At 36.6% G+C, this 25,451-nt stretch overlaps 1 protein-coding gene across 1 annotated transcript; it reads right to left on the minus strand.

The window, feature by feature from the left end:
• Positions 1–16,705: 16,705 nt before the first annotated feature.
• Positions 16,706–19,485, minus strand: LOC145043669 (peroxidase 72-like). The gene is made up of 4 exons (XM_078992385.1): positions 19,231–19,485; positions 18,888–19,079; positions 17,428–17,593; positions 16,706–17,348 (listed from the first exon to the last, which is right to left on the minus strand). The coding sequence occupies exons 1-4, from the start codon at positions 19,459–19,461 to the stop codon at positions 16,936–16,938; spliced, it is 1,002 nt and encodes a 333-aa protein (XP_078848511.1). The 5' UTR covers positions 19,462–19,485; the 3' UTR covers positions 16,706–16,935.
• Between the last annotated feature and the right edge of the window lie 5,966 nt (positions 19,486–25,451).

The following is a 25,451-nucleotide window of genomic DNA, read 5'->3' on the forward strand; positions in this document are numbered from 1 at the left end:
TGTTTGAACAATTGTTGAATCGCAAATGCACAAAGTTTGTCGATTGTTTTATAACGGTATTTAAATTTATGACAATATATGTATATTTTTCATTCTAAATTCATAAGTTATAATTTGGTATTTTTGATCGAAATATCTTAATAATAAAATAATTGACTCAAAATTATTGGTTTGACCTATTCAGCCCTTCTTTAATAAAAATGACCATTTTAGTCCCTTTTTATAAAAAAAAATGACATTTTAGGTCCTTAAACCATCTTTTCTTGACACTTTGGCCCAAAGACTTATTTAAATAATGTTTTCAGCCCAATGTTTACTTTTTGGCAGTTTCAACCCCTTTAGTAAAAAGATTTTCATTTATAATCCAAACTTTTCGCAACTTTTACAAATTTGACCCAAAATCCAAAAACTTTACATTTTTAATCCTTTTTGGTAAATAGGGTCATTTTAACCCCTGAAATAGATTTATTTACTTTTCTACCCATTATTTTGAGAAATTTACCATTTCAGCCCCCTTAAAACCATATTTTTCGAAAATTGGGGCCTATGGGCCCAAAAGCCCAAAATTTTAGCCCATTAGGATAAAAATTACATTTTTAGTCCTTTAAAAAGCATGGTGTTTATAAAAACTTCTATTTTGACTATTTTGACCTTTTTTATCCTTGTAAAAACCATAAATGACAACTTTTTCCCCAACTTTTGTTTATTTGACAAAAATAGTCCAATAATGAGTTTTATGTTGTAACATGCTTATTATAAACCTTATATGGTAGTTTTTCTTAACTTTTTAAGTGTATTACATCCTAGATGACATATTTTCCCTCCATGAACTATAGATCTCGAAATATCTTTCATTTTTGGCACATATTTACCATATAAACACAAGAAATCACACATAACATACAAATACACATAGATCTACACATTTTACTTGTATTCTCCTCCATAAAACATGTGAAAACCAAAAAATAGATGGGTGTGAACTCACCTTGGGTTTGTTGGTTCGGTTTTTGAAGAAAAGATGAAGAGGTTTTTGGTCCTAGCAACACCTTTGAGTAGATCTCGAACTTGAGATGATTCTAGGAGTATGATTACCAAAAATGTTTAACAGAAGTGATCCAACATGAGAAAAGAGTTATATAATTCTTGGATATGTATAACTTACCAAGAAATGATGATGTTCTTGTGGAAATACCCTTGATACACAAGCAACACTTCGAGATTTTTGGAGGGAGAAGGAAGAGAATACTTAAGAGTGATTAAGGAAGATGTTTGAAGAAGTTTATCTGTGTGGGTTGTGGCTCTCGGCCGAGATATCAAGAAGAGAGGAGAGAGAAACCTTGATGCATGTTGGATCATACAAGCTTGCATGGAAGTATGAGATGCAATTGTCTTATTATTTGTTGTGTAATATGGAGGTGGCACCTCCAAAGTCAACCTCCATTTCCTTTCCCTTTTTTTATATATACATGTTGGGTCGAGAGGGAGAAATGAGAGAGGTGGTTTAGGTCTTTAGTGCTTGAGTCCGATAATATGAAGTACAATTTGATGGGTTTCGGCCCATTGGGCCCTTAGGGTAGCTCACGGCCCAATCTTGTATAAAAGAATGGATTTATGACCCATTAGGGCTAATTAGATTTGTTATGGCCCAATAAGGCCCATTAAGATAAACTAATCCATTTTAGATCCATTATGGTCCAAAATGTTATGTTTCATGCAAGTGGGTCCATTTAGGGCCCATTTAAGGGTCCTAAGCCCAAAACAGTCAAATTGGAAGCTTATTGGTCCATTAGGCCCAATAAGGAAATCCTAGTCCATAATGGACTTAAACCGGGATTTCTAGGGTTTCCAACCTTTTGTTGACTATTTGAATGTTTGTATAGAGTGTTTGATGGAAATTTTGTTGTCATTGAATAAGCATCATACATGCTTTCAAGTTTTAGTTACAATGTTATCCTTGTTAAGATTTTACAAAGCATTAGAATTCCTAGTTGTGACAGTATGAAGGAAGAGCATCAGAAGTATGAGAGGATCGTAGGCCAGGTGGCCTCATTTGACTATGACAGCTATGGGTTGTTGACCCTGTAGAGGAGGATCTGGGTTCCATGTTGGGGCGGTGTACGATAGGTTCTTATGGATGAGGCCCATAAGTCGAGGTTCTCCATCTATCCCGGGGCAATGAAGATGTATTGGGATCTTCTCCTTGATTAGTGGTGGCCATGCATGAAGAGGGACATAACATGGTACGTAGAGCGGTGCTTGACTTTCCGAAAAGTCAAGGTCGAACATCAGTGACCTCATGACAAGATGCAGTCATTGGATATTCCTGTACGGAAACGGGAAGATATAACTATGGATTTCATCATGAAGCTTCCCAGTACCGCACGTGGAATAGATTCGATATGGGTTATTGTGGATCGGTAACCAAGAGTGCTCACTTAATTCCGATCTAGGAGATTACTCTGCTGAGAAGCTAACGATATCTATATACGTGAGGTGGTGGTGCGTTATGGAGTGTCGGTTTCGGTTGTGTCAGTATCGCTTCCGATATCTATATATCTTCACTTCAGTACCGCTTCCACCCTCAGAATGATGGGCACAGTGAGAGGATGGTTCAGACTCTAAAGGACATGTTGCGTGCGTATGTATTGGATTTTAGAGGCGGTTGGGATATGTATCTTCCGTTAGCAGAATTTTCGTATAATAACAGCTACCACGCTAGCATAGACCGACCTCCCTTCGAGATGCTCAATGGGATGAAGTGCAAGACCCCAATCTGTTGGGGCGAGGTCGGTTAGAGAGTCATGGGGAGTACTGAAGTGGTACTCAAGACCACTTAGAAGATTCAACAGGTCTGGAGCAGGATTCAGACTGCACAGAGTCAGCATAAAATCTATGTCGACAAGTGTCATTCAGACTTGGAGTTTCAGGTGAGCGACATGGTTCTCCTGAAGGTGTCACCTGTGAAAGGTGTCATCTGGTTCAAGAAGCGGGGCAAGATGGACCCCAGGTATATCGGTCCGTTCAAGGTTTCGGCTCAGATGGGCCAGGTTTCTTACCGTTTGGATCTTCCAACAGAGCTCAGCCAGATCCACAACACTTTTCATGTCTCCTAGCTAAGGAAGTGCTTAGTGGATGACTATGCATTCGTGCCTTTAGAGGATATACATGTTGATGATAACCTAAACTACATCGAAAGACCAATAGCTATTCTCGATAAGAATTTGAAGGGGCTAAGGAATAAGAGGGTGGAGTTGGTGAAGGTGTAGTGGCAGCATCGCAAGGGCTCAGAGTGGACTTAGGAGCCCGAGGAGGAGATGAGGGAGCACTACCCGGAGTTGTTTCCCAATGCAACAAACTTTGAGGACAAAGTCTAAGACAAGTGGGGGAGAATTGTAACGCCTAGTTCATCGTATGTATTTAATTAAAGATTTATTCATTTTTGGTATAGTAACTCGACGAGTTAGAGGCCCCAAAATCGTCGAGTAGGAATAGAAATTAGATGCAGGTTGTAAATCCTACTCGACAGGCCTGGCAGAAGGAAACCCAAATTTTCAGGGTTTTGCACCCTATTTAAAAACCTTAACATCCAAAGGCTAGCCTCATTTACAACCTCCAAGTTCAAAACCCTAAATCTCGAAAACCTAATGCTTTGTGTGAGCTTGTGAGTCATTTTTTAGAGAAACTTGTGTATTTGAAGCTTGTGGAAGAAGAAGAAGAAGCTTGAGGACTCAAGAAGGAGTGAGTAGATCTAGAAACTTCATCCCATCCTCGTCACTTTTTGGTAAGTAGATCTCAAACTTGCTTAATGATTTCTTATATCTCTTTATTTTCATTTTTATGGGGTTTTTGGTCCAAATACTTTGATCCTTCGGAAATGGACGTCCCAAGTGAGTATACTTCCAGATCTAGGATCTTGAAGGGCTTTCATGGCATAAAGGTGTAAAATTTATGGCCATTGAAGCTCCATGCAAGCTTTAGGACATCATTTTGGCCTTTTAAGCTCCAAAAGGCCATGCATGGAGAGAAAGTCAGAGACTTTACGTGTTTATGTAGTGTATAGGGTCTAGATCTTAGTTTGTATGCTTTGACATGAAGTGTTAATGGCTTTTGGATCAAGATCTAGGTCTTAAAGAGTTAGTGCTTGAGCTAAACCCTTTAAGGAATGATATTAAAGGGTAAAAGTTGGAAACTTTACCCTTAAAAGGACATTTTTAGTATGTAGATGGAGTATGGAGCTTAGAACTGAAGGATATGAGCTTAATTCATTAGGGAAGCTTAACAGATTGAAGAACTCGATGAGTTCACAAAAGAGCTCGACGAGCTGAGTCAAAATGCCTAGACCCTGTAGAAGGAAAGACTCAATGAGTTCTGGACGGACTCGATGAGTGGAGTTGGAAAGTCCCAATTCTGATGACATGAGAAACTCAACGAGTTTTTTAGGAACTCGAAGAGTTGGATTGTGATTTCATGGTTTCTGATTTATGCAACTCGACAAGTTGATGGGTCTATTCGGCGAGTTTAGTCAACCTAGAATGTTGACTTTGACCCAGGGTAAAATGGTCATTTTTGTTGGATTAGTGTCTAAGTCCATAACTATTTTGGTATGTACTTGACCCGATGGTGCATGGTCCTTTTGGGTTGCCTTCACCAAAGCAACATGATAGGATGAATTATGGAGAGAAAGGATTAAATATGATTTATTAATATATTATGGGAATAATATATTAAAAGAGAAATCATATTGTTTAATTAATATTAGTCAATAATTAATTGGTAATTAGTTTTGTGACTAAAAGAGATTAATTAAACTTAAGGGACTGGAATTGTAATTATAAGATAATTACAATTTGGGCCATGGATTGCCTTATATTATAAGGTGGACGAATTCTATGGGGGAAGCCCATATGAAATTGTCCAAGGCCTTAAGGAAAGGGCTCCATGGGTTGCTTAGGGCTTAAGCATCCGAATTAGGGTTTCCTTGTTAGATAACCCTAATTGCCTCACTATATATAGATCCCTTAAGGACCAAAAACGTGGCTAAGCTTCTTGCTAGGGTTTCACATGAGTTTTGGTAGCCTCCATCCTCTCTCCTCTTCATCCTCTTGCTTATGGTGTTTGTGAACCATTAGAGGAGTGACACTTGTGACTCTAAGCCTTCCAAAGTCAATACAAGGAGATTTGGGATTGTTATTGCTACATAATAATCAAGGTAACATTATAAACCTATTCTCATGTTAATATGATTATTTTAATGCTAGAATTATGGTTTATAGTCTTGGATAACTTGCATATACAATAGAGAAATCTAGATCCAAGCACTAGGGTTTGTATGAGCACATAGGATGTTCTTAGGACTAAAACCCATCAGTGGTATTAGAGCCTAGACTGGTTTCAATTGTATTGATGCATTACATGTTCAAAAAATTCAATTTTTGATGTTCTGGAGGCTGGACTCGCCGAGTCCATGCAGACTCGACGAGTCCAAGCTTGACTCGACGAGTTAACTCGTCAGATGGAGCATATCTCGGGAATTCTTGTTGTTTTTGCTTTGGGATAGTTACCTTATAGTATTAGATCAATATAAATCCGATTTTATGAGATATTTGACTATATTCTTGATCTAATTGAAGATATTTATCAATTAATAAAATATTTGTTTCCTTATGTGATAATTGATTAATTATTTTGATTAAATTGGTAAATTGTTTTGCAAGAAATCATTAAATAAATCAAATATGGATAATTATGTGATTAAATTTTAAGTTAGATTATTTTTTATTTGATCCTTGTTGTTATGAAAAGTTTCATATTTTCCCTTTTAGGTTTTATAGTTTAAATTTGAACCCAAAAGTTTTGTTGTTTTGAAATTTAAATAGTTGAAACCCTAATGTTTTGAAAAATGTTTAAAAACTTGCCCTCAAGTTTTGGAATTTAAATTTTGATTAATTGTTTAATTTTGATGTATATTTAAATTCTAAACCATAATGTTTTGAAATGTTTCAAAACTTGCCCTCAAGTTTTGGAATTTAAAAGTTGATTAAAAGTTTAATTAGGAACGCTAAATTCTAAAACCCTAGTAATGTTTTGAAAAAGTTCAAATCACACCCTTATGGTTCTATTAATTAATTAAGGTGTATAATTAAAAGAAGTTTAATAAATCCATCAAAAGTTTAGGTTTACAATTTAATTGAATTAAACGTATAATTGTTAAATTTGATCACCTAGTATTTTAAAAGTGTAAAATGCACCCTATACTATATATAACATTAAAAGTCTAACATTATATATATGTATGAGTAAAAGTTAGTCTTACCGTTAGTAGGCCTCATTCACGAAGCTGGTCTATAAGGGGTGTTTAAGGAAATTGCCTATAAAATGGTGATTGAATGGGTATCCACTCTTACCCACCACACTTTTGACTAGTGGAGGATCGTTAGCCGAACGAGTAGGATAGGACGAAACCTTCCATTATAAGTATAATGAAATACAAAAGTAACTAAATGTTTTTTACAAATTCCCAATCTTAGTTACTTAGGCAAAGTGAATTGATGCAATTCCATGAAATTACACTTTGTGCCCTTGTGAAGACGTTAGTGGAGCGTGTGTGGTTTACCGGCACATCGAATAGGTGACTGTAACATGTGAGGGCACCATGTAAGTTTGCATGGTTATTCACACCCGCTTTGTGATCCTTGGCATCCCAGTCACAAACAAAAGGGGCATATCGAGATTTAAACATGCCATTGAAATGTTCAATGAATCTCAAAGGATCTAGGAGTTTTCATAGATTTAAAACTTAATTTTTTTTTCGTTTTTTCATGGTGGAAATTAGTGAATCGTCATTCACTTACCTTCAAATATTCTACAACTAGATTACGGCATCACTTTTCTAGGTTGTAGCGTATTGTGTTGGGTCCTAGCCTTGGAATTTCATTTAGGTGATTTACCAAGGACTCAATCAATCGACTAACTCGAATTTGTTTCTCCCGTTTTGTAGATGTTAGAGTTTGACAACTATGATCTTCCCAAATCCCGTGGAACAAGCATTCCACATGAAGATGGTATTCCACGATTCGATCGAGGAACAAGATATCATGATTCACTTCCTCCACCTCCTCCAATTGTTCTCCCTAACCCACAAGATCGAAGAATTGAAAGGTTCAACATCACTAAAACCCTATTGGAAATGAAACATGAAGATGGTAAACCCGTGTGTGCCCACGTTCTAGGAATGAAATCACACATTGATAGGTTGATAATGTTGGGTGTGTCATTCCCGGATAAGTTGGCTGTGAACTGGGTTCTGCAGTCACTTCCCGAATCATATAATGAGTTCAAAAGAAAGTATTATATGATGGATCATGACGACAACCTCATTGACCTAACTTACATGCCCATTGCTGCTGAAACAGAAATGATTTGGCGAAGCAATGGAGCGTATTTGTTGGGAAAGTCAACCGACCATGCTTCCGAGGACGTTTTAAGAGAAGCAACCTGCGTTTGGTGCCAAGAGAAAGGGCGTTGGATAGAAGTCTGCCCCAAGAGCCTGAAAATTCCAAAGATGGGAGAGTCAAAGAGTATGACTGCACTTCAGGTAAAACCCATTATCTAACTTAATTAAGTTCCTATTCGTTGATTCTTAATACATGATGTGATAAGATTGTATTTGAATGTTTTTGTAGGATCGGTGAAAAGAAAGGAAGGTTGGTGAAAGAGCAAGATGAATCTAATCACAAGAAATGGATCTTGATCGCATGGACTTGAAGATTAGATTTTGAGCTTAGATAGTTATGATAGAGTTGTTAGAAATTTTCCTTTTGAAATACGTAGTTTTCAATGGATTTTGCATTGTAAGGACAAATGTTTTCCGCTGCCTTTATAAATAAAATAAATTTTGTGTGACTTATTTATTTATTTGTTTACTTCCTTGCAATGAAATCGTTATGAAAATTGATGTTTGAATAATTCTACAACAAATGGATATGATTCTTATTTATGGTGTTTATGGAAAAGTCGAGAATTTACCAAATAGGGAGAGTTTCTCATCGCCCAAGTTTCAATTGGACAGAAATATGGAATCATGCAACTTGGTTGCTTGATGAATGAGAAATTTCATATTTGGAAATTAGACTAATTCATTGACAAAGTGTCAAGTGAAGGACTAGGAGATCGAGCACACACAGTTGTGTGTTGATCAAGTCCACCACAAGAATAACAAAGATATTCGTCATGATTTACTAAAGGTTTAGTAAATATGATTATACTTATAAGATTAAGTGTAATTATGAATTGATTGAAAAAGTTTAAATCAATAGCAGCACGAATAAGAAGAATCAAGTAGGCAGAGAGATAAAAGTTTCTCCATTCTAAGAAGAAGAGAGAGTACCTTTTATGCTTTATGATAGGTCTTAATGATTAAGAATCATATCCCAATTGATCCTCTAAGTGAGTCTTAGTACAATTGTATGTTTAAGAAGAGGAATCAAGAATTGCAGAAATGGTTAAATCAAAAGGTCAATCATACTTCGTTCCAATAACAAGTCTTAAAGTTAAGATTGTGGCAATAAGTGACAAGTATTAAGAAGGTTTTTAACATTCATCAAATGTGGAAAGTTGTGATGTCTTGGATAAGATAAAGACCAACTAGGACAACTTTATGAAGTGTTATGATAAAAACTACACTAACTCTTGAATATTTGGTTGTCAAGAAATGTTTATTGACAAGAGAATCTTATATGCCAAGGAGTCAGTGGGAGTCTTAATGGTCTTGAAAGGTTTCAAGAACAAATCAAATAAACCTTATCGATCATCACTAGCACACGAGTTGAGGTTTACAACCTATCGTGTTGACATTATTTTGTTTCTGTGTTGTTTCCAATTGAGTTAATTATGCATGTGAGTTCTATGAGTTCTCATTTTGAATGCATAAAAGGCAAGGCACCTTAATCAATGAAATGTACATTGATAGGAAAGGGTGAGCTGCTTAACTACTTGGAAGACATGGTGGGCAGCTGTGCCACCGTAAGACAAGAAATCAAGATTAAGAAAGTTCGATCCATATGAGTTTGAATTTGTCGTAAACTTTGGTTTTGACAAATTCACATGGATAGGAACAAATACACCGTTTAAATCTAAGTGTCATAATATTTCCTCCTTCATGAAAATGATTGTGAGGAAATGCTTTCACTAAGAAAGATTTTAAGAAGATAGTGATTGTAAAATTGCATTCTCGAATTCGATTATGGTTACGGTATCCCTTTCCATGATTTGAATTGTGAGGTTTGGCAAATAGTCTTAATTGTTTAGACACACATATGAACTATCTAAGGAAAAGGTGTATAAGTTCGAGAAGCCTTGATAAAAGACTATCAAAGCATTAAGTATTAGAAACATGGACTTAAGAAATTCAATAGGTATTGTTTTTCTGAAAGTTAATATGTTTATAAATACATGTCAAAGCTAGTGGGAGCATAAGTGTTATGTTTATAATAATCATCATGATAGTGGGAGCATAAATGTTATGATTGTATGATTATTAAGGCAAGTATTGCAAGTTGGCAATATTAATTATAGAAAACAAGAGTCATTCTTTGCAAAGTCGTAAGGATGGAATAGTTGTGTAACGACCAAATTTTCACATCAAAATTTTTTTTGTTTAAAAACGTTACTTTAGAAAACATTAATAACTAAAACATCATTCGATCATCCATAATATAAACTGAACCATGTTTGAAAACCAAAACATACAACTAATCAGAATATCAGAGTATCAATCCCAGAAAAGCTCGTAAATGAGGAAACCGAAGAGTGTGTGTGTGTGACATGCTGCTACCGCGCCGGCTCCTTTCCCCTAGCTGAGGAGGTACCTGAAACCCAAACTGAAACCGTAAGCACAAAGCTTAGTGAGCTCCCCCATAATACCCCATACCATGCAAGCATTTAACAAACAACATGCAATTAGGAGATACGGGCCCCGCCCACACTCGTGAAGATACGGGCCCCGCCCACACTTCGCTATCTGGGAGATACGGGCCTAGCCCACACTCCATTCTCGGAGAGATACGGGCCTCGCCCACACTCAACCGCCAACTCATATCATACAAGTATCGCACAGACAACAAGTGTAAACAATTCTATCATACTGGCATATGTCATAATCAACTCAACTAAGAGATACGGGCTCGGCCCACACTCTAATACTAACGTCTCGTCTATACGGGCCGGCCTTGGTGCCTTAGACCCGTTACTACTGGAAGGAAACTCACCTCGAAATAGCTGCTAGTCTGTGTGGGAATTGATCACCTACTACTGCTGCTGCTCCGGAAACTCCCTGGCTGTAATTCCCACAATATACTTAATCATACACTGCTAACTGTTCTTTGGGTAAAAAGACCATTTTACCCCTGGTCTAGCCCTAAGTCAATTCGAAGTCAACTTTTAGTTGACCCGACTCGCCGAGTGGATCTCCACTCGCCGAGTCCCTGTCCAGACTATTGTCCTGGGTCCCTGATTCTACTCGTCGAGTTGGGCTATGACTCGACGAGTTCATCTTCTAAACTGACATTCAACTCCTTCATCCTACTCGGCGAGTTGTATGAACAACTCGTCGAGTTCATCTTCATCCGAAGAACACATATGCTAAGACTCGCCGAGTTGTATAAACATCTCGCCGAGTCTGTTCTTGATCTATGAAGATTGCCTTGGACTCGCCGAGTCAGGGCATTGACTCGCCGAGTCCTAACATGGGTGAGTTCAGCTCCCAACTCACCGAGTCACCCCCTGTGACTCACGGCTCAACTCGACACATCATGAAGGGACCAATTCAGTGACTCGCGACCAGACTCGTCGAGTCACATATACGACTCGCCGAGTCGCAGCCATACATCTATCAAATACACCGATTTGCTCGATCTCAGTCCATGCCATTCACAGATCTGGGCTTCTAGGACACAAATCACACGTAAAGTTTCCAACTTTACGTGTAGATATTCACCAATATGGATTTTAAGGCTCAAAGTCACCAAAAGAGGTAGATCTAGGGCTTTCATGCAATATAACCCCATAAAGGCATTAGATCCAAGCTCCAGGGACTAAATCATGCCTAGATCTAAAGGCTAACAACTTATTACAACCCACAAAGCACAAACAAGCTTGGGGAAGAGCCCAAGAAGGACTCCTATGAAGCTAAAAGAGATTACAAGCTTGAAAACAGAGGGGAAACGAGCTATACCTCAAGGAAAACGTTGAGATGACACAAAGATGCCTGGGCTCCTTCTCCTTTTCTTGATCTACTCTTCTTTCTCCTCAAAATCTTCAAGAACACTCCAAAACACTTCAATCTCTCAAGGAAATAAGGGAATAAACGATGTTGGGAGTTCTGGGGGTGAATGGGGACGAGTTTAGGGCGGAATGAGGGTTTAAATAGGGTGCAAACCCTTGAAATTTAGGGTTTCATCCAACAGCGGTGACTCGCCGAGTCCGGGATATGGACTCGCCGAGTCGCCAACTTAAACGTGTCCTGAGTCTCGTCCCTACTCGGCGAGTCGGACCTTATGACTCGCCGAGTCCAAGGCTAAAATAGGGAAATACTCAAATAAAATTCACATACCGGAAACCAGGTGCTACAAGTTGTTTTGCTATAATTAAGGGAGAGAATATTATGCTTCGTTTCAAATCTAAAAGCTTAGGTTGAGAAATGTTAATAAATTTAGTCAATGGTACATAGTGTGTTCTTAAAATTTCGATTATAATTACAACATGCCTCTTCACAATTCGAATTTTGAGAACATAACAAATAAAACATTATGCATCATGTCCCATACGCTTCGGGTATAGGATCGATTGTTGATGCTTTAATATTTGACCATTCTAAAATTTTCCAAATGTCTAGCGCATTTAGAGGGAAAAAGGACTAGAATCGGTTTTGACTAAAATAATTAAACAACTATCAAAGGACAATCCAAAGTTCGACGAGGATTGGTTGCTTATGAGTAGTTGGAAGCATGGTATTGAATGGACCATATCGACATTATTATGAATAGAAAAGATTCTATTAATAAGTTGTCATATGGAAAATATGGAAATGTTTCCATATTGGATGGACCATATCGACATTATTACAAATAGATAAGATTCTATTAAGAATGAGTTGTCATATGGAAAATATGGAAATGTGTCCATATTGGGAAATTGAATATTCAAAAATATATGACTAGATTAGAAACTTTTATGCAAAAGGATGTTCAAAGGAATGTACTTTGAGTGAGAGACATCATATCTAAGGAATTGTCTTGTAACAATCTCCGATACAGGACTTTGTATTTTCATTGGCAATAGTCTTTGTGACTTTGGTGCAGTGATATTACGAAAGGATGATTGCATAAAATGTTAGAATCTAGCATATTCTATAAGTGGCAAGAATTTGATATTCTTACACTTATGAGAAAGGAGTTGGAGTTGTGAAATGAGAATGATTGGAAATGTATTCAATTTGATCTATTTCACAAAGTAAGAACCATAGGTAAACATTGTGTGCATGCTAGGAGCATGGGACAAGTGTAGTAATAATTCAAGTAAGAAGTTGATTACCCGAAACGACAAATAATGAGTAATTGATATGGTGATAAATAAAAGGAGTTTTATTTATGCTCAAGGGTTTGGGGCCATATGGGATTAGTATTATTCTTGTGTTTCACTTTGCATGTTTTGACTTCCTAAATAATTTAATTGGTTTAGAACAGTCAAATTATTCGAACGGGCCACAGTCGTTCATATGTTGGAAGTAGGTATGAATGAAGACTGTCGTGAATTGGTGTGTGGATTGTCTAAAAGATTATTAGACATAAGCAAATGTTTGTTGCAACATTCATGAGTGCTTATGAATATGAATTTGAGCATTGTATTAAACCCACGCTAACTTGGATCACTCCATGAATTGTATCACGAGTGATTGGTGAGACGATAACATCTTATATTCTTGAAACCAAGATGTGTGAGTTGTATCTTGCTAATCGGTTGCACATTGATAATATGTAAACGCACTAGTAACTTGGTGTTATAAAATATATTGTTGTGTGTGATTCGGTGAGTGAGTGCAAGCAAGCATTGTATCAAAGTTTATTCGTTCCTTTTATCCAAAGAAGGATAAAAGCGATATCTTTGGGCCCCTCGATGATTTAGTGATGACAAACGTAAATGCTCGGCCGGGCTAGGGCTAATTTGATTTGTTCAATTAGTCAGTCGTCATAAATCGGGAAATCGAGAAATAGTACAAAGAGAATGATTAGAAATCATATCTCATACGATATCTAGAATGGAGGAATATATGATCCCTTATCTAAGGACACGCGTATCTGATATGATCAGAGTTGACAGCGGCTTTGGAAAGCTACGATTGCAGATCAGGATTTGAAGTCATACGCATAATAGTTATTAGACTTATCCAAGTGGGAGACTATTGGATTAGTGTCTAAGTCCATAACTATTTTGGTATGTACTTGACCCGATGGTGCATGGTCCTTTTGGGTTGCCTTCACCAAAGCAACTTGATAGGATGAATTATGGAGAGAAATGATTAAATATGATTTATTAATATATTATGGGAATAATATATTAAAGGAGAAATCATATTGTTTAATTAATATTAGTCAATAATTAATTGGTAATTAGTTTTGTGACTAAAAGAGATTAATTAAACTTAAGGGACTGGAATTGTAATTATAAGATAATTACAATTTGGGCCATGGATTGCCTTATATTATAAGGTGGACGAATTCTATGGGGGAATCCCATATGAAATCATCCAAGGCCTTAAGGAAAGGGCTCCATGGGTTGCTTAGGGCTTAAGCATCCGAATTAGGGTTTCCTTGTTAGATAACCCTAATTGCCTCACTATATATAGATCCCTTAAGGACCAAAAACGTGGCTAAGCTTCTTGTTAGGGTTTCACACGAGTTTTGGTAGCCTCCATCCTCTCTCCTCTTCATCCTCTTGCTTATGGTGTTTGTGAACCATTAGAGGAGTGACACTTGTGACTCTAAGCCTTCCAAAGTCAATACAAGGAGATTTGGGATTGTTATTGCTACATAACAATCAAGGTAACATTATAAACTTGTTCTTATGTTAATATGATTTTTTGAATGCTAGAATTAGGGTTTATAGTCTTGGATAACTTGCATGTACAATAGAGAAACCTAGATCCAAGTATTAGGGTTTGTATGAGCACATAGGATGTTCTAAGGACCAAAACCCATCAATTTTACCCTAAGAAGGATTATTGGATTTTGACTAAGTGTTATTGTGATTAGGCCTAGCAATAGTGTGGTGTTCGGGTTGGTGTGTCACGGGTTGGCGGGTTGGCGGGTCAAAATATGCCAACCCAAACATGACCATTTAAATATACAGGTCACGGGTTGGCGGTTTTAGAACATAAATCCATATATGACCCACCAACCCATTTATTTATACGTGTTTACAGGTTGGCAGGTTCGTGGGTCCGAATTTTAGACATTTAAGTCTTAAACATCCAAATGAAAATTAAAAACATTCATAGAAACATGTTACAGACTTAGCCTTATAGGTCACGACTTACGACCTTTGTCCATCCACCACGAGTCAAAATGTCAAAACAGTCAAATGGTCTATGAATCAATGATATATATTATATAATACTTATTAAATATTAATACTTGATACATAAATACATTTAAAAATAAAATAATTTTTTTTATTAAGAATATAAAAGGATTGGCGGGTCAACCCGTTTATTTTTTGAGAAACCCATATATGACCCGTTTAATAAACGGGTTGGCGGGTTGAAAAACTCAACCCAAACCCATTTATTTTGTGTCGTGTCGCGGGTCGTGTCGTGTGTCGTGTTGAGAATTGTCAGCCCTAATTGTGATAATGATAGTCGAGGAGTCATTGGAGCAGCCGTTAGAGATTCCTTATCGCGAGATTTCACAGTCAGCTTTGCGAGGTGAGTTTCCTCCTGGTTTGAATGGGTCGAAGGCACCAAGGTTGGCCCGTATATGTTTTGATTAGTAGTTGAGTGTGGGTGAGGCTCGTATCTCATAGATAGCCGAGTGTGGGCGAGGCTCGTATCTCATAGCATTATTTAAGTATGGATATAGGACTATTTGATAGTTTTGATTATACTTGTTGTCGGTGTGATACCTGTATGGAAGCTTAGTAGCTGAGTGTGGGCGAAGCCCGTATCTCGTAGTTAGTCGAGTATGGGCGGGGCCCGTATCTCCTAGTCAGCGGAGTGTGGGCGGGGCCCGTATCACCTTGAGTGTGGGAGGGGCCCGTATCTCCTAGTAGCATGATTATGTGCATGGTATGTGGTAGTTTGGGGAGACTCATTTAGCTTCATGTTTATAGTTTTCAGTTTTGGTTTCAAGTACTTCCGGTAGCAAGGGGAAGAGCTCAGGATGATTGTAGTGCACACACCATTTGTTTAGCTTGGGATGTTTATACTCTGATATATTTGACAGATGTTTATGTAATTTGAGATACACGACTTATGATTTTTATATGATGTTTGATATTATGGCTTTCTTAATGATTTAAAATAAAAAATTTGGACTGTATTTTTGGGATGTTACAGTTGACTTTTTGACCAAGTTTGACTTTGGGTCAAAATTGAGGATTTTGGCCTATTGATTGAGATCATACTTGGTTTTTGGTGATTAGCATGTTAGTGGGCCCAATCAGCGCTTAAAAGGGATTGTATCGTAGTGTTTTAAAAAATTCGATTCATGTGAGTTTTCCTCACTATACTCGTGGGTTGAAGGCACCAATACCAACCTACTACTTTATGTATCTTGGTATAGAGGATGTTTCTTTGTGGTAGTGATCTGCTAGATCTGTGTCCTAGTATATAGGATGTTGTGATGCGGTAGTGATATGTAGATCTACCTGTTTGTCTGACTGGTTATGTGATTATCTGTTTGTTTGATACATGGTATCTGCTATGTATATGTCAATATGGTATGGTTGGGTTGAGGCAATCTTGGTTTATGCAGAAGCCAACAAACCTGGGAGCAAGCCAAACATAAGTTGCGGGCCAGTAAGGCATGCCAGACTTATGTTATGGGCTCATGAGCAAGCCAAAAATAAGTTGTGGACCAGTAAGGCAAGCCAGACTTATAATGTGGGATCGGGAGCAAGCCAGACATGAGTTGTGGGCTAGAAGGCAAGTCAGACTTATGTTGTGGGCTCAGGGGTAATCTAGTATGTTAGTTGTGGACCTAGTATGCATGTCGTTATCTATTTGTGTGTTGGTACTTTGGGGGATCTCGTTAAGCTTCATGTTTACAGTTTAAGTTTTATGTTTCAAGTACTTCAGATGATCGGGAAAAGATAAAGACTTAATCGTGCACATCATCATGGGTTCTATGAGATTATGATTTTGAGTTACTCCGATTAATATTTATTACTTTTGGAAACTACAATTTGAAAATACTTATGGTTTTGGATTTGTTTCAAAAATGAAAAACTTTACCGTGATTTTTAGGACGTTGCATTTTCGCTAGTCATGGATAGACATTTCATGGTGAACTATTATGCAAAAAAAAAATAATAATAAAAAAATAATAAAAATAATAATTATTTATTGCAATATGTCTTCAAAAGTTGGTTAGTCTTAGATTACAAACACAATCAAATTTGCAAAATGGTCATTTGTATATATGCAATAGTATGTTTTATAAATCATAAAATTTGCAGAAATGGTCATTTTGTATATATGCACTTCATATTGTTGGTGAATGGTGATCCTCCAGCAAATCAAAGTTCTAGAGGTCATCGGAAATCATGGTAAATCATGGTGTTACAATATACAAACACAATCAAATCTTCAATCCACTTCAAAAAAAAAAATCGAACACATTTACAAATTACAAACACACAAATCACGATTCAATCATTCAATCAACCATTAATCCTCCTACAAATCCTTCTAATCTCTCCATGGTTACCCGTCAATGGAGCTATATCCCCCATCTTAATCATCGATTTCGCAAACTGATCAAAAAACTCATCTTGATTCGCCGCATAACGTCTCACCAACTCCATCGTCTCTTGATTCTGCGTATACAGCATCTCATCTGAGCTCAACAACCCTTTCAAACCAATCAAATTCTTATAATACCCATTATCAAACTTTCTCGGTGATTCAGGATCCATGGCGAACAAGTTCTGATCACCACCGGATCTCGGGCAGTTTACACGAAGTCGGGCAGCATACGATTGTTCTAACGAGAAATCCGGTTGCCCGTAGCCGGAGTTGTTGTACAGTCTTTGCCGGAAGCTGGTGCACCTAGCGTTTCCGATTGTGTGACTTCCTGCAACAAAAAAGGTGGTGTTTTGAGCTAGGGTTTGTGAAATTGATCGTTGTGTTCATCAATTGGGGTTGAAGATTACCTGAAAGTGCTACGAAATCGATAATGTGGAGACCCTTAAGCTTGAATTTGGTGAGGATTGTCTGGAAGGTGTTATTTGGGGCTGGTATGTTCTGGTTCGAGCCGCTCAAGCTTGCGCCTAGTGAGTCCCTTCTTCCCAACGGGACATCCCAACTTGGCCCACCCGTCTACATAAAAACACAAAAACATTAAAAATTTTAATAGAAAGTTAAGGGGTGTTTGGGGTATATTTGAGAGACAATAAAATTTTTGGGAAAAGTTCTAAAAAATCAGGTTTTACTATTTTTTCAAAAAGTCAAATTTTCTTTTATAAAAAATCTTAAAGGAGCTTTTAAGGAGTTTTTACTTTTTATCAAACATCTTTTCTCTGTTATCTTTTCCCAAAAAATTTTTTACCCTTTCGGAAGATATCCCGAACACCCCCTTAGTTAATTGAATAATGATTTAAAAATCATTATTAACGTAATAAACTAATTTTGACAGTGTTTGAGAAGCTAACCGAAAAATTAGGTTTGTTTTGATAAGCCAACACATAATATTTGATAAAACTAATTAAAAATAATATACAAAAACACATTAACGATAAAAATATGAGTATATTTGAAAAACTTGTAATGAAATTATCAAGAAGATATCTTGTGCACCATAGCATAGATAATAAAAGCACTTATTGTTAGGACCATTATATTTAGGAAAAGTCTCGATTATTTATATTTTTTTAAACAGAAAAATCTCAATGTTTTGGATCAGAATCTTAATTTTTATTTTTTTAAACAGAAAAGTTCCGATTATTTTATATTTTGGTCAAACTAACGAAACATTTTTTATTTTTTTCAACATAGAATGATAGATTAATGTATACATGAAGATAATCGAGACTTTTTTGTTTAAAAAATAAATATTATAATTAAACTAACCTAAAATATTAAAACTTTATCGAAAATTTCGCGCACATATATCTATATAGAATTTGTTTTAATTTTAATAATTTGACTCGTTACTGATAAACTATGATAGAAAGATTACGTACAGTTTTAATATTTATCAATTTAGCTATTTCATTTGAGAATAATGTTTTCTCAAATATAAACCAATATCTTCATTTTATATCCAAGAAAGGTATTCTTTTTCCAACTAGCTAGTTTGAAAAAGGGTAAAGTACATAAATATATTTCGAATTTGATGAATTTATGCACTTTTTAAGAATGTTATAATAATTATTAGATGCTAAATTAATAGAAAAATGTTATTTTCACGATAAAATGATAAAATTATGTTTTACTTTTTATATATCTTATTAGTTTTTAAGGTAAAAATGGTTTTAAATTTTTAATACTACAAAAAATGTTAAGTGGTTAACCAGATATAAAGATGAAGATAGTAGTTATATCTTGTATTTTGTACAATAAAGTATAATCTATTCAAGTAAATGAGCTAAAAATGCACTTCAAATTATGGTACCAAAACAGTCGAATCCCTAGCGGCCAAAGCCAAGATATCAGCACAAGAAACAGTCTGCGGACATGCTTTCTCAAGCGAAGATTTGATCTCATCAACGACTTCGAATCCTCTAATCGAATCACGATTAGGGACCGATCTCTTCTCACTGGTTATTGTTCCACTACTATCTAGTAGTATTGATCCATCACAACCCTGCATTATTAGTCACAAACATAATTAACAAAATTAGGCGCCTTTGCTATACAATCCAAAGACATCACATGTTATACTGTGTTTTCTAATTTCTAATCCGTAGAAGAGACAAGAATTGCAGTTTTAAAAGCATGATAAGACATAAACGAACCTTAACAAAGCAATCATGAAAATGCAGACGAAGCAAAGAGGCGGCCATACGAGCATCTTTTGCAACCGCCTTCGAAACAACCGAGTTAACGATATCTTTGGCTTGTGGGCATGAGAAGTCATAGAATTGTGGGTAGAGAACTCCGGCAAAGGTGGCCGGAGGGAAGCAAAGTACAAGTGCTAAAGCTAAGGGTACTACAAATATAGCATTGGTCGCTAGTTGAGGCATCATACTTGGATTTAATACGAATATGATACATTAGGAGTTGATTTAATGGATTTATAGTGATTTGGTGACTAAAGCTACAGGAGTAGAAGCACCTACTCTACTCTCATCTCCTCTCTTTCACAAATTAAAATTTAATTTCAATCTTTAATGTTTTAGTTGTGTCTTTTCTTTTTTAATAAATCCATTAGAGATTTTTTTTTTTATATGAAGGGTAAAGACTTTATCAAATCACCAAATAAACAGAAATGATTCATCAACAACAATCGAAGCAAAATAATACAGAAAAAATAACAATTATAAGAAATGGAAACTAAAGATCATGCGTTATGAATTAGTTGATGAAGCTGTGTCTCGAGTTCATCCAATTTATCTTTCCAATCGCTTTTTACGCACAATGGCTTCACGCCGCTGTAATCTGTAATTGCATCTCCTTTATCGTCCACTTCTTTCTTCTTCTTCTTCTTCATCTTCTTTGTCATCTGTTTGGAGGTTTTCTGGGAACTAGCTTTTTGCAGTGCCAACAGAACAACAGATCCGCTAATTTTCGCTACGGATGATGATACATCATCTGAATCCCCAATTTCTTGCGGCTTCCAACTGTCTATTTCTTCTTTTACCTCATCATCTTCGTCTTCGGGGTAGTAATTGATGTTCTTGCGAGGACGTGAATATCTGGCGGAGACGATGAAGTGGCTTTGGCTGCCGGTGGTTGTGGTGGGAGGCCATACTCGGCAGGATAGAGTGGTTGCGGCCCACATGGTTTTTGGATGCAAGCACACCTTTATCATTTAGGTTTCTACTTTTTAATGTGATAAAATGTGATTGTTAGTTCTATTTTAAAAGTTTGTTTCAATTAAATGCAAATATTACACCTACAAATGTGATAAAAAGACGTTATCAATTAAGTATTAAAAATCAACGAGGTGCCTGTTTTTACTTTATACCATCATTGGTGTATTTAAACTTTGAAAAACAAGGAAAAATACCGGTTATAGTCATTTTTGGGGAGGTATTTCAAAATTTAGTCATGAAAACACTTATTTCCGGCTATAGATATGCATTCCGCGGAGGAAGCTCTATAGGGCTCCGTGGAACGATGAATTCTCTGCGGAACTATAAATTCCGTACGTTTTCAGTCTGAAAATGATTGTCCGTAGAGACATTAAACCCTTTGTAGAGTGATTGTTTTAGATGTTCATTAAATCCTCCGCAGAGGTTGTTACGAGGGCTCCGCAAATGCCTTAAAATCTCCACGGAATGGGTTTTTACAATGATATTACTGACGTTTTTTTGTGATATAAAAGATTTTTTTTTATCTATCTACAATATTCAATCGGTTTCGGGTTTCATTTTTTTTTAATAGAAAATATGAGTTTTGTTATTTTATGTATGGAGGGTTTTTGGCAGATGAGTAATGAAATTAACACCTACGTTAGACCAAAGTTTAACAACTTAAGTTTACTGCTTCCGCCTAGTTTTGACCGTCGAATATTGTTTGATTTGGTTAAAAGTAAGTCTAATACGTTCAATAATAATATATCATTGTCATTTCCACACTCGCTTCATTGGTATATTATGAATATTGTAGATGAAGCAGATGTTCATCAACTCAGAAATGTAATGTTTGAAATGAAGGAGATTGTGCATTTGTATTTGGAGGTGTTTGAGGGATGGGTCAAACAGACAGAAGCGATTGACAAGATTATACCATACAATATTGAAAACATTATATCTGATAATGTTGAAGAGTCTCCACAGTAAAAAACTGTGGCAGTGAATATGGTGGAAAAAGAAAATCTATATGAGTTTGGAAGACTACATGACAAAACTTTGTCAGATGATGAAGAGTCAAATGAAAGTTGGTCAGAAGATGAGTTTACACACAGAAAATAAGTTTCATACATCTTTTACGGTATGTCTCATATACCTGATTGTCCTGATCCCATTGTTGAACCTAGACCATTTCACTGTTTAGGTCCAAATGATGATATGTGTGTTCGTCAAATGTATGATAACAAACAACAACTAATATTTTCTTTGAGTCTTAAAGCAACCAGAGAAAAGTTTCAGTTTAAGACCAAACATTCTAACAAAAACCGTTACGAGGTATATTATGAAATTGAGTCTTAAAGCAACCAGAGAAAAGTTTCAGTTTAAGACCAAACATTCTAACAAAACTGTTACGAGGTATATTGTGAAATTGAGAACTGTAGTTGGCGTTTATATGCAAAAACGCATTGATTCGAATGATGAATTTGAAATCGAGACTTTCAACAACGTGCACACATGTTCGGCGTTACGGATACACCCAAATCATAAGCACGCAAATAAAAAAAGTCATGGGTACTATATTGCATGAGATTATAGGAAAAATCCGTTCGAAGGTTTGGAGGCCTAATGAAATATTAAGGGATTTGAATGCTTTGTTGGAAATCAATGTAAGTTACAGACAAGCTTGACATGCAAAACAATATGCTATGGAACTGTTGTTAGGATCCTCTGCAGAATGTTTTACCAAACTTCCTATTTATTTTCACTATTTGAAGAAGCATGATCTCGGTACAGTAAAGGTGTTAGGATCTTTCTTAATGCACATGAAGGTGTTAGGATTAATTCTTTGCAAATTATGAAAAAAAAAATCGGTAGGTTGGAGAAACTTTTTTTGAATACCTCATTGACTGAACTCATTTTCACAACTTTCGACACCTTCTAAAAATGAAAATGGTTGTCCAATTTAAAAGGAATTTGTAATCATTATTTCATAGAACTGTTTAAACAATCCGTGTAAGTGACTTGTCAATCCACAGAAGTTACTGAACTGGCAGTACGCGTAACTAAATAAATTGGCAGTTCGCGTAACTGATTTGTCAGTTCGCATAACTGATTTGACAGTTCGTGTAACTGACTTGACAGTATGCATGACTGACTTGTCAGTCCTCATAACTGACTTATCAGTCCGCGTAACTGACTTTGCAGTCCGCGTAACTGACTTGACAGTCTGCATAACTGACTTATCAGTCCGCATAACTGACTTGGCAGTCTGCGTAACACATAACCTATCTTGTTATATAATAAAGCTTGTATCTACATGAAATTTGCATCTTTTATTCACAAAATGGCGTCCAATGTACCAACTTCTTAGAATGTAGCAAATCCATCAGATGCAATAGCTCCAACAAAATTGTACATCTCCATGGATGACAACAGAGGTGTTGGTCCTAACACGATGTTGGATTACCGTTTATGAGGGTCTACCAGCAATGGCTCCCTCTCATTACCTTGTTGGTGATGAATGGTTACGCCTAATAAATTTATTCAACCATGAGGTGGGACAAGGACAAGAATGGCTAAAACCCGATATTGTGAGTAAATGGATGGATTTAAAGAATAAAGTCACATGGTTCAATCGATGCTACAATTATGAGAAAATGCGACGCTCTCATGCAGACGATGAAGAACTTTTTGAAGACGTGAACGGATATTACCTTTGCGAGTTTGATGGAAATGATTTCGAGTATATGGACGTATGGAATCTCATTAAAAACAAACCTTTTTTCATGTAGACGACTCTTTTATTTGTAATGTTTTATGTAATGTTTGTCAGTCGTACCTCTTATTCGTAATGTTTTTATGTTATTTGTATTTTTTTGTTTGAATGTATCATAATATTTGTTGTTGTATTATGTTTTAAAAAACGGATAAATAACATAATAAAAACGCAAAAAAACTCAACCATATTACATATAAATAAAGTAATACAAGCGCAACAGAAAATGTTGTACTAGTTAAAAATAATGGAGATTTTTCAAAATATTCCAAAGGGCATCATAGTCGAAAATCTATCTGTTGCTAATGAATTTGTATTCTTCTTTAGCCGCCTCCAAGATGTCTTCCTCAATATCATTAATACGTGTGTATTCAATCTTTTGATAAATATCGTTGAATAACACAACTTCTGTTTTCAATTCATACCATTTTGCTGCTACATCAAGCATGTTGTGATGGTTTTCTAAGTTGGTTTTTGTAACATCCATAAAATTTGAGCCAATCTAAAACTTTTTAAATCATTTAAAATCATTCAGTCATTACAATTTGTTTTCAAAATAGTTTAAATATCAGAGTTCCCAGAAATCATAATCATCAATCAAGGAAGTGTATGGTCACACCTTCGCCTTTCTGCGGCCATCCGTTGAACCTGAAACAATAAACTGAAACTGTAATCCCGAAAGCTTAGTGAGTTACCCCCAAAATACCCATACACACAACAATATACATACAATAACAAACAAAATACTATGGGTCCAATCATCCATCGGGATGGAATGCCTCAGGCCCTCAACCATTGGGTTGGAATGTCAACATACCGATACACTTCACATAACACATATACAAATAAAAGCATGTACTGGGTCCACAACTTTAAAACTGGATTACCCGTGGGCCCACAGTGTGAGTCTGGATTACCTTATGGGCCCACATCTTACATCTGGATTGCCATCGATCCCACAGTATGAGTCACCCTCAGCTCGTATCTGGAATGCTCCCGGTTCGTTGGTTACCGCACGGAGCAACTTTACCTCAACCCATCCCACATAATCTGTCAACATATAACATAACTAATGCACATACAAATAATCACATAATACTACAAGTAGTCCAACGGATCTACCTAACTAGCATAAAAACTAGCATGCAGACAATCAGACCAAATATAGGTCACTAAGCATAACCACATCCGATCTACCAGTATACCGATCTTAACATATCATACTAGCATATAACCATCCTATCTACCAGGATACCGATCTAACATATCATAACAGTAATAATTCCAATAATCAAACAAACGGCAGGCCTTGGTGCCTTAGAACCTTGAGTACAATGAGGATAAACTCACCTCGCAACTGTCTACTTGAAGGATAAGCTCCAACTCTAGGCTCACCACCACAAACTCCACCGCCTATAGTCACCATAGAACCATACTCATAAATTTCCAATCTCCCAAAATGCCCCATAAGTCAATTAGCCAACCCTTGGTCAAGGTCAAAGTCAACGGTCAAGGTCAACAGTCCATGTTGACCTAACTCGTCGAGTGTAGTCACTGACTCGTCGAATCCTTCCAGAACTCGAGTAGTCGTGAAATCCCCCCACTGACTTGTCGAGTTTCCTGTAACTCACCGAGTTCACGCGTGCCAAAAATTCAAGAAAACCCTAGTTGACTCGCCGAGTCCATGCAGAAGTCCTTGCACGACAATCTTTATCGGACTCGCCGAGTTGAACATGCAACTCGTCGAGTCCCTTCAGTCTATTATCCATTCATATGATTTTTAAGCCATGATAAGGTCCCATATTGCAGATCCAACTTCCTAAGGCATGTTTATCACGTAAAGTTGCAAGATTTACATGCGTGCAAGGCTCATAATGTCAAAACCAAGTTTGCAATGGAGTTTTTCACTTAAGGAGAGGCTCATATTTGCTAAAGCTGAAAGATTTATGGACTTAGAGACCAAAGATAGTCCAGATCTGATGTTACAACTTCAGAGCTTAGCTTATACCTAAGAATAGCTTCTTAATATGCTAGAAAAGCCCAAATCTTTAACCCAATGAGATCTAGAATGAAACGAGGTCAAGGAAACGACTTGATACCTTCCAAAACATGATAATTGAGGTAGATTTCAGATCCCCACACGTTCCTTGCTTCTAGCAACTTGCTCTTTAAGCTCTCCTCACTAATATCCACCTTCCAAAGCTTGAAACACACAAGAATGAAGCACACACACGAATTAGGGTTTGTTGGACTCTCAAGAGGCTGTAAGGGGCTAAAATAGGCTTATGATCTTTTAAATAGGGTTCAAAACCCCAAAAATTTAGGGTTTCATCCTCCAGCTCCTACTCGTCAAGTCCTATCTTGGACTCGGGCGAGTGGGTCACTTAAACACGTGGCCCAAACCGCTTTTACTCGACGATTTAGGGCATCCAACTCGTCGAGTAGA

The sequence above is a fragment of the Lactuca saligna genome, chromosome 4, assembly GCF_052625555.1.
Source record: "Lactuca saligna cultivar CGN05327 chromosome 4, ASM5262555v1, whole genome shotgun sequence".
Taxonomy (NCBI): Eukaryota; Viridiplantae; Streptophyta; class Magnoliopsida; order Asterales; family Asteraceae; genus Lactuca; species Lactuca saligna.